Source organism: Eschrichtius robustus, chromosome 7 (genome assembly GCF_028021215.1).
Source record: "Eschrichtius robustus isolate mEscRob2 chromosome 7, mEscRob2.pri, whole genome shotgun sequence".
Taxonomy (NCBI): Eukaryota; Metazoa; Chordata; class Mammalia; order Artiodactyla; family Eschrichtiidae; genus Eschrichtius; species Eschrichtius robustus.
In genome coordinates, this window is record NC_090830.1 from 98,915,030 (window position 1) to 98,927,835 (window position 12,806).

A 12,806-nucleotide genomic window follows, 5' to 3' on the forward strand; every position below is an offset into this window, starting at 1 on the left:
ACTCAATTAATTATTATTATTAATATCGATTAATATAATTAAGAAAAAAGTATCATTATGAATAGCTCCACTGCTGAGTGCGTGCACAAAGATAAACTTATAAGGACCAGATACCTATCGACAGTGGCTGCCTGAAGCAACAGGATGGGGGCGGGGATGGAGCTAGCACACGCCTTCAGCTTGTATTTCTGGGCAGTTATTGTCCAAAAATGCTTTTCTAAAAAGGAGCTATTACTTTTGTACTTTAATGAGAAAATTCCAAATCTGCTTTGAAACGACTACACTTTTCCCTCACTGGCTGCACTGTGATTTTAAATATAGCGTAAATGTACTCTAATAAGGAGAAACCGCTATACGGAAATACTTGTATCAGAACGCAGAACACGCCCCCTTTATCTCTTTCAGTTAGCGGTTTCCCGCCAGGCAAACGGAAGCAAAACCGCCCTTGACGTCATGGGAGGTGGCCTCTCCTAGCTACCATGGTGAAGTCTACGCGGCCATCTTTACTGTGGTCAACCCGCACCAAGCTTTTTCCTAGCGGGGGTGGTGGCGCGCCGTGGAAATGTCTGCAGACTAAGAGGTGAGAAAGGAATCATAAGCCTCAGTGAAGGACCAGGGGCAGAACGCCTTAATTTAGTTAGTGGAACGTAGAGGTGCAGATGCCGCGGATTAGCGGAACGATTCAAGCAGAGTAGTGCAGTTTCTGCCCGGATTTTGAAAGCCGCTTCCGTTGCGCGGCGGAAGTGTGAGTCGCAAGAGGACGACTCGGGGAAGAATCCGCTCTCCGCTGTGTGTGCACAACCGGAATCATGTCTAGTTTGACGGTGAGAGACCCGGCGATGGATCGATCACTGCGTTCCGTGTTCGTGGGGAACATTCCGTATGAGGCAACTGAGGAGCAGTTGAAGGACATTTTCTCCGAGGTTGGTTCCGTTGTGAGTTTCCGGCTGGTATACGATAGAGAGACGGGAAAACCTAAGGGTTATGGCTTCTGCGAGTACCAAGACCAGGAGACCGCGCTTAGTGCCATGCGGAACCTTAACGGGCGGGAGTTCAGCGGGAGAGCGCTTCGGGTGGACAATGCTGCCAGTGAAAAGAACAAGGAGGAGTTAAAGAGCCTAGGGCCTGCAGCGCCCATCATTGACTCACCCTATGGGGACCCCATCGATCCAGAAGATGCCCCTGAGTCAATTACCAGAGCAGTCGCTAGCCTTCCCCCGGAGCAGATGTTTGAGCTGATGAAGCAGATGAAGCTCTGTGTCCAAAACAGTCACCAGGAAGCTCGAAATATGTTACTTCAAAACCCACAGCTGGCTTATGCGCTGTTGCAGGCGCAAGTAGTGATGAGAATCATGGATCCAGAGATTGCTCTGAAAATTCTGCATCGCAAAATACATGTCACACCACTCATCCCAGGCAAATCTCAATCCGTTTCTGGCCCTGCCCCTGGCCTTTGCCCAGGACCTAATGTTCTGCTGAACCAGCAGAATCCTCCAGCCCCTCAGCCTCAGCATTTGGCCAGAAGACCTGTGAAAGACATCCCTCCTCTGATGCAGACCCCTATCCAGGGTGGAATTCCAGCCCCGGGCCCAATTCCAGCTGCAGTTGCTGGCCCTGGCCCTGGCCCTGGCTCCTTAACTCCTGGTGGAGCAATGCAGCCCCAAGTTGGAATGCCAGGGGTTGGTCCGGTGCCCTTAGAGCGGGGGCAGGTGCAGATATCAGATCCTAGAGCTCCTATGTCTCGTGGACCCATGACTGCTGGCGGCCTACCTCCTCGAGGACTGTTAGGGGATGCTCCAAATGACCCACGTGGAGGAACTTTGCTTTCAGTCACTGGAGAAGTAGAGCCCAGAGGCTATCTTGGCCCACCACATCAGGGTCCTCCAATGCACCATGCGTCTGGTCATGACAGCCGGGGCCCTTCCTCACATGACATGAGGGGAGGGCCATTAGCAGATCCCAGAATGCTCATTGGAGAACCCAGAGGACCCATGATAGATCAAAGGGGTCTACCTATGGATGGTAGAGGTGGCAGAGATTCTCGAGGGATGGAGACTCGAGCCATGGAAACTGAGGTCTTAGAGACACGAGTAATGGAAAGAAGAGGAATGGAAACCTGTGCAATGGAAGCCAGAGGGATGGAAGCGAGAGGCATGGATGCAAGAGGAATGGAGATGAGGGGCCCTGGCCCCAGTTCAAGAGGCCCTATGACTGGGGGAATTCAGGGTGCTGGTCCTATTAATATGGGGGCAGGTGGTCCTCAGGGACCCAGACAGGTCCCAAGCATTTCAGGGGTGGGAAATCCTGGAGCTGGCATGCAGGGGGCAGGTATGCAAGGAGCAGGCATGCAGGGGGCGGGCATGCAAGGGGCGGGCATGCAGGGGGCGGGCATGCAAGGGGCAGGCATGCAGGGGGCGGGCATGCAAGGGGCAGGCATGCAGGGAGCAGGCATGCAGGGAGCGGGCATGCAGGGAGCGGGCATGCAGGGAGCGGGCATGCAGGGGGCGGGCATGCAGGGAGCAGGCATGCAAGGGGCAGGCAAGCAAGGTGGAGGCCAGCCTAGCAGTTTTAGTCCTGGGCAGAGCCAGGTCACCCCACAGGATCAAGAAAAGGCAGCTTTGATCATGCAGGTTCTTCAACTGACTGCAGATCAGATTGCCATGCTGCCTCCTGAGCAAAGGCAGAGTATCCTGATTTTAAAGGAACAAATCCAGAAATCTACTGGAGCTTCTTGAAAGGTTTTAGAAAATACTTGGCAGTAGTCCCACAAAGGTTTTCTGTAGCATAGAGAACGGGTGGGTGCAGAAAGCTGACTTCGTATCCCCACACTTGAATGATTAGGAGTTCCTTCCTCTCAGAACCTAATCTCATTTCTTATAGTCTTCTTAGTTTTTATTTTTATTTTTAATTGTGGGGTAGGGGGAGGGGGGAGTGGGTCTATTCACTTTAATTCACTGTAAATAATACAAAAATAACTGAACATGATTATGGTATACCAAATAAGATTACAAAGGATATGCAGCATTGTTAAAAGGGTCTACAAGGTGTTAAGTAAATTTTTAAAATACTGAGCAAAATAATGTGAAAACTGCACCTAAAGACTAAAAGATGACCTGTTAAAATGGTAATGTACTAAGATAGTTTAACATGTTTGGTTGTATAAGAAAATAGAGACGTTTACCTCAAAATTACAAGATAATAGTTTTTGGTAAGCCATTTAAAACACAATCCTATTTCAGGGGCAACAGAATGCTGAATAGGTTAAGTATTGTTGTACTGTTTTGGAATTACTTCAGAATGTTGGAGCTAAACAGATAATTCTCAACTTGTGGTATTGGAATTGTTTTTTTTTCTGAAGCTATGCTACCTGAAAAATCAAGGAATGCATCTGATGTGATGTTATTTCAGTTATCCCATCCTTCAAGCAATATTTTGGCCTGGCCTTGAGCATGACAATTTTGCTGGGACAGTTCTAGGTCAACGAGGTTACTTAAATCTGCTCTGATGAGACTCTCTCTCTCAGTACCTTCCTATTTCTCAATAGTCTTTAAGCCCTAAATCTGAATCTGAATAATTCTCTCACATCCTTCCCAAAAATCAGTGTGTAGGGACCAGTTGATCTGGATGAATTATACATAGCATTGGACTTTTCATAAATAATGGAAGGTTTCATGCAGTAAAGCTCTCTGTTTTCTGGTAACTAGCTTCCATTACACAGATCTGTCTGGTCAACCAGAATCAGGAGTTAAACATCTTAGTCTCAGCAACATTTAAAATGCCTTTTAATTTTCTTATTTCAAAATCTGCTTATCTGTCACCATCTTACCAGAATAACTGAGGCCCAGGTAGGTAAAGATATTCTTGTAGCCTGAAATCTGCTAAATTGGTTATTACTTTTCCTTTTACAAGTAATAAAGCCATTTAATCCTAATATACATACCCATGAGACATATTTAAAAATCAGTAGGAAAGTGGGGCTTACCACAGTAACTTTAGAGCTACTACTTAATTTGTCTTTAAGCCTTGAGGATGTGGATACAAACATTTGTGTGACAGAACAAGTAGTAATAACAGAAGTATAAACACTTAAATAACCAGGTGATCTTACTCAGGAGAAGAAAAGCCAATACCTAATTACAGAGGGAAAAATTACTTTAATACAAGGAGAGCAGAGGCTTAGAAATTGAATTATTTTCCCATTGCAAGGTTTTTACATCTTAAAAAGATAATTCATTCTTTTTATAAAGTTTACCTCCCTACGATGTTTCCTGCTACCTATTTTACTCCTGTTTTATTGTTCATACTGTTAACTTCCCCATGTTTTCTATATGCTTCCCCTTATTGGAGGGGATAATTCTCCTTTACGTGTATAGTAGTTTTGGTTAATACTAATTCAGAGTTGTCTTGATTACTTTGAAGCTGTAGTTGCTTTATCTCAAAGCTTTCACTGAAAGGCTCTAACTGAAAACTATTAAATGTTTTGCTCTTTGTTATAGTAAAATCGTACAATGGAGGCTGAGTTTAGTATCTGATGTTTATTTTTAATAAATGTGTTATTCAAAAGTTACCTCTTGAGAGTTCCATGGGGCCTGAATACTTTTTCTTTCAAATAAAAAAGGCAAATCTAAAGAAATTACAGGACTGAAAGGAAATACCTTTTTTTAAGATTCATTATCTATAAAGTTCCACAATTGAAATACCTATATATTATATATGCCAATCATGTTTTTCTATAGTAGGTATCAGTAGCAACATCTTGGATACTCAGCTGTTAGGCTTCCTTTTGTTTGTATTCCCCACTGAGAACGCCTCTATCCCAGGAACACCTTATAGGTACTGTATCTTCATTACTGACAGCACTTGTTATATTGCAATGCACTATTTTACTTTTACTCTCTACCCCCCACTCCCACTTTTAATAGACTGAATATGGACTGTCTTACTCATTTCTGTATTCGCCATAGCAAAAATTGCAGGTGAGAAGGAAGAACAAAACATTTTATCAGAGTTTTAGTGGAAAAAAAAAAAAATCCCATTAAGAGCACATAAATTTCCCTACAAAGGATTTAAATTCCACACAGAACAAATGAGCTATAACAACTATTTGCATTAGAAAATAAATCAGAAATAGATAATACAAGCAATCTCCTGTACTCTGATAAACTGAATAAAATCGGTTCTCTCCTCATTTCCAATTCACGCATGGTCTGACTGTCCCAGTACTGAAGTATACAAGCAGTGCATGTCTGCTACAATCAGAATCGTGTTTTACTACGTAATTGTTGGTTATAATCCTGGCATCCTGCATTTTCCCAAATATGGATAGACTAAAACGAAAGCAAATTGATTCATAATAACAATAGTTGAAGGTAGTGAGGTGAAACACTGATTTGCAAATGCCTCTTTATGGCTTATTCCTCTTGGGCAGTGCATATTTTTTGGAAATAAACAATCAACTTTAATCAGTGCCTGCTCATAGCCCTTTCCCTCTTACATTACTGATTAATATCAAAATACATTTTAATGTTGGTTGTATCCCAAGACCAATGATTTGGGTCCATTTGATAAGATAGAAGCCAATGTGAATCTCAGGTGAAGGTAGGCTAATCCAAGTAAGATCGTGTATGACTTTTCAACTCCTCAGAATTCTAAAAGAAAACATTTTTTTTTTTATAAACAGGAACCTTAATATAATCACAGCTTCCAAAGCTTCTTGCTTTTCCATGCTGTGATGGGACATTAGCTAAGCACACAGAACCTGATTTCCTATGGTGTGTCAGGCCATTCTCTTAGGGCTGATGAGGTCTAAGGATAATTACGTGCAACAACCTACTGTGGCAGATAAACTGAATTATCAGTTACATCTCACAGTCTTCTCACAAAAGAATATGTCAGCCTCTCAGTGCTTTACACTGCCAGCTAACCGCCAGACAGATTTCTGCTTGGAGCTTGCTTTTCTCATCAGTCTTTTGTCAAGAATGCTCTATAGTCAAGACCTAATTCATTTTAAGGAAATGAATATATTTAAACTAATTAATAATTATTAATAATATTGTTAAATATTATTGATAGTGTGACTATTACATGATGTTGGTATCTAATATGCTAATATATTTCATATATATAATGTATATTTCAGATCTTAACTGAACCAGATCTTTTAATATTTTCATTTGCTTCTGTCACCTTAAAACAAAAGTTTTACCCCCGTGGTTGAAAGTTCAGCTTCACAGATATTCATATTACAAATTACCTTTCTCATGAGATATTAACGGACATGTTTCTTCTAGATATTTTTGTACCACGATATAAAGCTTATGCCAGTAAAGGACATGTAGTGTATCAAAAGTGACTTTGGGTAGCACTGTCAAAAATAACAAACCCAGTGCTTATTAAATGCTGTACATAAAAATACCAAACTATTTACCTAGAAAAAGAACCGAGATGTTCTGATTGATGATAACTCTTTATAACCAGGAGTTGATTTAGTTCCCAAAGGTAGGTGACTAATTATCAAGGAGTTAGGATAAAATATATAACATTTTCAACCGTAATCTATTTTGTATTATTCAATATGTATAAAATCTGCAGACGTTTGAAATCCATCTCATATGTGTCACAAAGCTTGGTCATTTAAAAAAGTCTTATCTGCTTGATTTCTTATTTGTTGTCTTTCACAAAGGTAGAATGGTTAATTTCTTGGGCATCAAGAAATGAAACCAGCAGTTTCCTCCAAATTATTTTGTTTATTTAATTAGCTGTTTTAATCAAAATTCTGTCTTATTACATTACTAATATTCTTCAATGATTCTACTGCAAAAGCCTGTAGGCCACTTCAGTGTACCTGCCAGCCTTTGATTGCTTTCCTACCTGAGTGGATTTGAAGCAACTTGTCCTAGTTAGGAATCTACTTATGTATTTATCCTTGGATATTCCACAGAAAAAAATACATCTGCAATAACACACTTCCCAGTTCCATCTTAAAGGTTCACCTTAATAATATTCAAAACATGAGCCACATTAAAAATCATATATTTGAATTAATGTGATGGAAGGGCCTATATAGGGCTAGATTGGTACATTTATATTCAAAAAGTCATATTCTATATCCCAAACGTCACCCTTGGTCACATGTTAAATAATACAGCAATACAAATAAGAAGGACTAAAAAAAATTGCCAGACACAAACCTGGCTCTAAGAGGGTAAACACAACCATTGCCTATTAATAGAATATATTTCCTATCTTTAGGTAATCCTTTAGCCAAAATGATTTCATCATTTTACACGTATCAGTCATCAATCAGAGAAAAAGATCCTCATCTATTTTAAGAAACAGAGAAATTACGGTATTGAAATCTCTAGAATCACATATCTCCCCCCATCCCACCACCATTAATTTTGTCAAAGTTTTGTCCTGTAGAAGCTTTAAATGTCTTTGGACAAGGGACCCCAAATCTGTGGCCTGTGGGCCAATTGAGCCTGAAGATATGTTTTCTTTGACCAGCCAAGGTTCTCAAAACTTTTGAATTTGAATGCATTTAGGTACAGCATATATTCTCCTATTTGTCCAAGAGCCCAGCTATTCCCTGGATCTTATGCTAGGTTTGATTCACACAATTACTTGCCAGTCCTTGTAATACTTGGAGTTTACAACTCCTGCTTTTACTCTGTATAAAAACACAGCTATTAGATTTGATTGAAATGTTTAGTGCTTGTTGTTTAGATACCACATGTCAGTGAAATCATACAGTATTTGTCTTTCTCTGTCTGACTTATTTCATTTAGCATAATACCCTCTAGGTCCAACCATGTTGTCACAAATGGCAAGATTTCATTTGTTTTTTTTATGGGTGAGTAATATTCCATTGTATATATATGCCACATCTTCTTTATCCATTCATCTATACATGGACACTTAGGTTGCGTTTATATCTTGGCTACTGCAAACAGAAGAAATCTTGAAACCGTAAAATTAGCATGCTTATGTTTCAGTGAGAATAAACTGTCAATAGAATTCTGCTGCTAAATATTTTTCAAACATCATCTACATATTCCTATGTACCAAAAAGAAAGGACCAATAAAACCAAAGCAGTTAAAAGTAACTGCCCAGCATTTATTCTGTTAATTTATTTTTAGGAGAGTTACTGAAAATGGCATCAAAACTGTATGCTGTAATCTGGGCCTTTGAACTTTGTCTTTGAACCTGATCATAATTAAGGGTACAAATTAACCAAATCAACATTTGTAAATTAAACAAATAATGTTTTTTGCCCTTAAAGGGAAGTTTACGTTGGGTTTATTGACTGAACTCTAAACATTTCTAGCAAACAACAATTTAAATTCAAATCAAGGCCTTTCAGGAAGTGACATCAAAGCATCATTGTGAAGCTGTGAAGATGACCTTGGAACATGTGAATCTGAATCTCTCCTTTTCACACGTGTTCAGACTACTTGTATTCTAGTAATCTGGCACTTTGTTTGCCTAGAGGGAAGACAAAATTTGCTTAACTAGAATGTTTTGTGAGTTGGAAGTGAAATGATTTATAGGATCTTTGGTTGGTGGGGATTTTGTTGTCATTGTTTTCAGATAAACAGGTTTTAGCATTTCCTCCCCCCCTCCCACCCCGAGTTAGTGCCTCTGCTGGGAGGTGCAAACTAGGCAAACTAGTGGAGCCTTGAACAAAAATGACCTTGGTTTAAAATGGCCCAAATCTGCCCCTCCTGAGGAATTAGAGCTGGATTATCCTGGGGAGAAAAGAGGCTTTTCTGCATCTCTTGTCCATTGTCCTTTTTGCCTCGGATGATTGAGCTGGCCACTGACTCAGCCAGGGTCAGCCAAGGCAGGATTGTGAAAACTCATCTCCTGTGATCACTGTGATGAAGTTGAGCAAATTATCAGGGCTGGAAAATGGTGTTTCAACACAAATTCACTCTTCAAAAATAGAAGAAGGAATTGCGGGGTGTGGGGGTGGAGGTTTAAATTTTTTTTTTCACTAAAGCCCTGCCAGAAATGCAGACCTACGCGACATGAAAGATGGTAGCTGCCGCCCCCAGCAAGCAGTGCCCGCTCCAGCTCTTCAGTCCCTCAGTGTGTCTTTTGGGTCTTACCTGCCATACCACTAAAGGCTTTTTTGTTTTGTTTTTATAAGAAAAGGAAGAAAAATTCACTTACATTGATATAGACCTGGAATATAATTGTTTAAAATATTTTTACTTTAATACGCATTTTTATTTACATAGTGATCAAATATTTTGAAGTGGGCTTCCCTGGTGGCACAGTGGTTGAGAATCTGCCTGCCGATGCAGGGGACACGGGTTCGAGCCCTGGTCTGGGAAGATCCCACATGCCGCGGAGCAACTGGGCCCATGAGCCACAACTGCTGAGCCTGTGCGTCTGGAGCCTGTGCTCCGCAACAAGAGAGGCCACGGTAGTGAAAGGCCCGCGCACCGCGATGAAGAGTGGCCCCCGCTCGCCGCAACTAGAGAAAGCCCTTGCACAGAAACGAAGACCCAACACAGCCGTAAATAAATAAATAAATAAATTTATTTAAAAAAAATATATTTTGAAGTGATGAAAGGAGCCTGTAATAGTGGAATTTCAGGCGTCAGCCACAAGACTGGGGGTAGGGGAGATATTTGTCTTTGAGGGAGGAAGGTGGTAGCAAGGGCCTTTCAAATGCTCCAGAACCAACACAGATGTCAGTTATAAGTTCCATGCCCTCTTCTGGAACGTTGAGTCATGGTTAATATATAAAAAGCTTCTATCAAGGAGCTATCTAATGCCAGGCACTTGACATACATCATCTCCAAGCTGACGAAAATCTGGAGGCAGTAGGAAGAAATATGCTTAGGGAAGTTATCTAGTTTGCCCTCAGTCACGTACCTTGTAGGAGGTTGAAGCACCAGTGAACCTAAGTCTGTGCAACTCTCAAGCCCTGCTCTTCCCCATCACATCATTCTGCTTTAAGAAGGAGCTAGTGAGGAGACAGAACAGCTTTCACACTAGGGACTGAATGTGAAGAACAGCAGGCATCGTTTCTACTAAGTGACGAAGTTTATCACTGTCTAGAAAAAGTGATTTTTAGGCAACAGTGAAAGATTTATAAAATCAATCTTTTGTCCTTACTTTTTCTTCCTCCCAAGAATCAAGTACTAAACCTGGGCTTTGGTAGAATAGAGAGGAAAAAATGAAATACAAAACTAGAATGAAAACATATTATATGGAGTTACAGTAAATCATTTATAAGAAATATATTAAAAAGATTATCTTCTGGAGAGTTCTAGTCAATATCTAATTTAAACAATACTGAGATTTATTTTTCCTGTCATCTTTTTTTTTAAAAAAAAGTAATAATATACAGTTTACATACGGTAAAATTTACCCATTTAAAGCATTCGATGCAACGTTTTTTAGTATATTCATAGAGCTGTGCAACCATTATGACAACCTAAATACAGAACATGTTCACCACCTCAGAAAGAAACCTTGAACTCGTTAGCCTCACTTCTTTTTTTTTTTTTTAATTAATTAATTAATTAATTAATTTATGGCTGTGTTGGGTCTTCGTTTCTGTGCAAGGGCTTTCTCTAGTTGCGGCGAGCGGGGGCCACTCTTCATCACGGTGCACGGGCCTCTCACTATCGCGGCTTCTCTTGCTGCGGAGCGCAGGCTCCAGACACGCAGGCTCAGTAACTGTGGCTCACGGGTCCAGCTGCTCCGCGGCACGTGGGATCTTCCCAGACCAGGGCTCGAACCCGCGTCCCCTGCATTGGCAGGCAGATTCTCAACCACTGCGCCACCAGGGAAGCCCCTAGCCTCACTTCTTACTCTCACTCATCTCTCCATTCAGCCCTAGGCAACCACTGATCTGCTTTCCATCTCCAAAAAAATAGTGCTGCTATCAACATTTATTTGCAAGTTATTGTGTGCCCATTTGTTTAATTTCCCTTGGGTATGTACCTAGAATTGCTCCATCATATGACAACTCTATGTTAATGCTTAGAGGAACTATCAGACTATTTTCCAAAGTGGCTGCACTGCTTTATATCCCCACCAGCAACAAATGAGTGTTCCAGTTTCTCCACATCTTTGTCAACACCTGTTAATTTATTTTTATTATAGCCACACAAGTGTGTGTGAAGTGGAACCTCCCTGTAGTTTTGATTTGCATATCCTGGACGGCTAATGATGTGCTTGTTAGCGATTTGTATATCTTCTTTGGAGAAATGCCTGTTCCATGTAATCTATTTACTGTAAATAAAATGTATAAATAAAATGTTTTATGATTTCAGCATTTCTATTGTAGGTAACAGATCGTTAGATGACAATTTCTAAATCAGGAAGAAAATTAGTTCTTTCGTGATTTAAGAAGAGACCTGAAATAGGAGAAGTCAAGTTACAGTAGTAGAAGTGAGAGTTTTCAGTTATGTTCCTATAACCCTTTTGGAAAATGTAGGTTAAGAATTATCATGGCTTATATCTCTTGGTGGGGTTTAGGACACATGAGCCCCAAATATGTCACCTTGGCATACTGAATGCTTTAAGCTGAAGGAGTATGAAAAAATGGCAGAAGCAGGAAGGTCACTTTGATCTTCCACCTTCTCCCCATAAAACCCTCCTGTGAGAGGTGCCTCCTTATACCCCGAGGAAAGGGGCATCCTTATCTCTGAAGACAAAGAGGTGCTGAGAAGAACAAACAGGCCTTGCTAAGTTCCCCCCAGTTTGCACTTGACTCATACCCTTCTGACCCATCGTATTTCTACAGGACCGCCCGCTCTCCATCAAACCTAGCGTGAAAATATTCAGGTCTGTTTCTTTGGGTCTTCATTTCCTTATGAAGAGTCCTGTGTTACATAAAACGTGTATTAAATCAATTCGGTTATGTTTTTCTCCTGTTAATCTTGGTCAGTTTAATTTTCAGACCCAGCTAGGGACCCGAAGAGGGCTGAGGAAAACTTTGTCCTCCCCTCCAAGGTGAAGACATTAGTTGACTCTGAAGGGAACAGTGGGTGTTTTTCCAGGGAGGCAATGCAATATTGTAACAGAGAGCATGGTCTCTCCCTGTGTTTAAATTCTGTCTCCAGCAATACTACCTATGTGACCCATTTCTCTTTCTCACTTTCTGTCCACTGAGCTAACTACCTCCTAGTGTGGTTGAGAGAATTGTTTAGTAGCACACTTTGCACCATGCCTACTCTTGATATGTGCTAGATATTGGTATTATCCCTAAAAAAATAAAACTGGGGGCACAGAAGCCATAAGAGCAACATGAAAACATGACCCAGCTCTGTTTATTGCTCTGTACGCCCTGAAAACAAAAGAAAAAACGAGAGAGGAATAGAGCATGGGAGGAATTAGCTCGGCTATGAGGACCTCCACTTCAGGAGAGAAAAGAAAGAACCCCCAAGAAAAGTCTATTGCCAGAGAAGGAGGCATTTTAAACCAGAGTGATCTGTTCTGTGATTTGGATGAAAAGACTGTAAGATCAGGACAGGGAAAGAAAAATATCACCTCTCTCCTTACCACTTTCTTTATATTTCCTTATATAGTAAAGCTGTATTCTGTACAAGAAGAAATCTAATACAACTTTACAATGGTGAAGGCGATCTTATGTTGAAAAACCCTCTAACAGCTGACTCTGTTTGACCCAAGAGGTTTCAAGCTCCTGAAATCTTGTTTTAGACAAACCAATAGAAATGGAATCACGGTTTTATCTAGTGTGAGCTTTTATGGCTTATATATTTCTATTTCCTATAATTTTATCCAGTACAATACAGGATAGATTTTAGAAAATGTGTTTCTC

General features: G+C 40.7%; 2 protein-coding genes across 3 annotated transcripts in view; one reads left to right on the forward strand and one right to left on the reverse strand.

Moving 5' to 3' along the window:
- The window catches only part of PRKG1 (protein kinase cGMP-dependent 1), a 1,243,975-nt gene that overhangs the window by 534,144 nt on the left and 697,025 nt on the right, over positions 1–12,806 (reverse strand). The window lies entirely within an intron of this gene.
- CSTF2T (cleavage stimulation factor subunit 2 tau variant) lies at positions 759–3,325 on the forward strand. Its single transcript, XM_068548118.1, has one exon. It carries the CDS (start codon positions 810–812, stop codon positions 2,733–2,735), a length of 1,926 nt encoding a protein of 641 aa, XP_068404219.1. The 5' UTR covers positions 759–809; the 3' UTR covers positions 2,736–3,325.

Coding starts and splice junctions, on each gene's coding strand:
- CSTF2T (XM_068548118.1), top strand. CDS start 810: ATGTCTAGTTTGACGGTGAGAGACCCGGCGATGGATCGATCACTGCGT.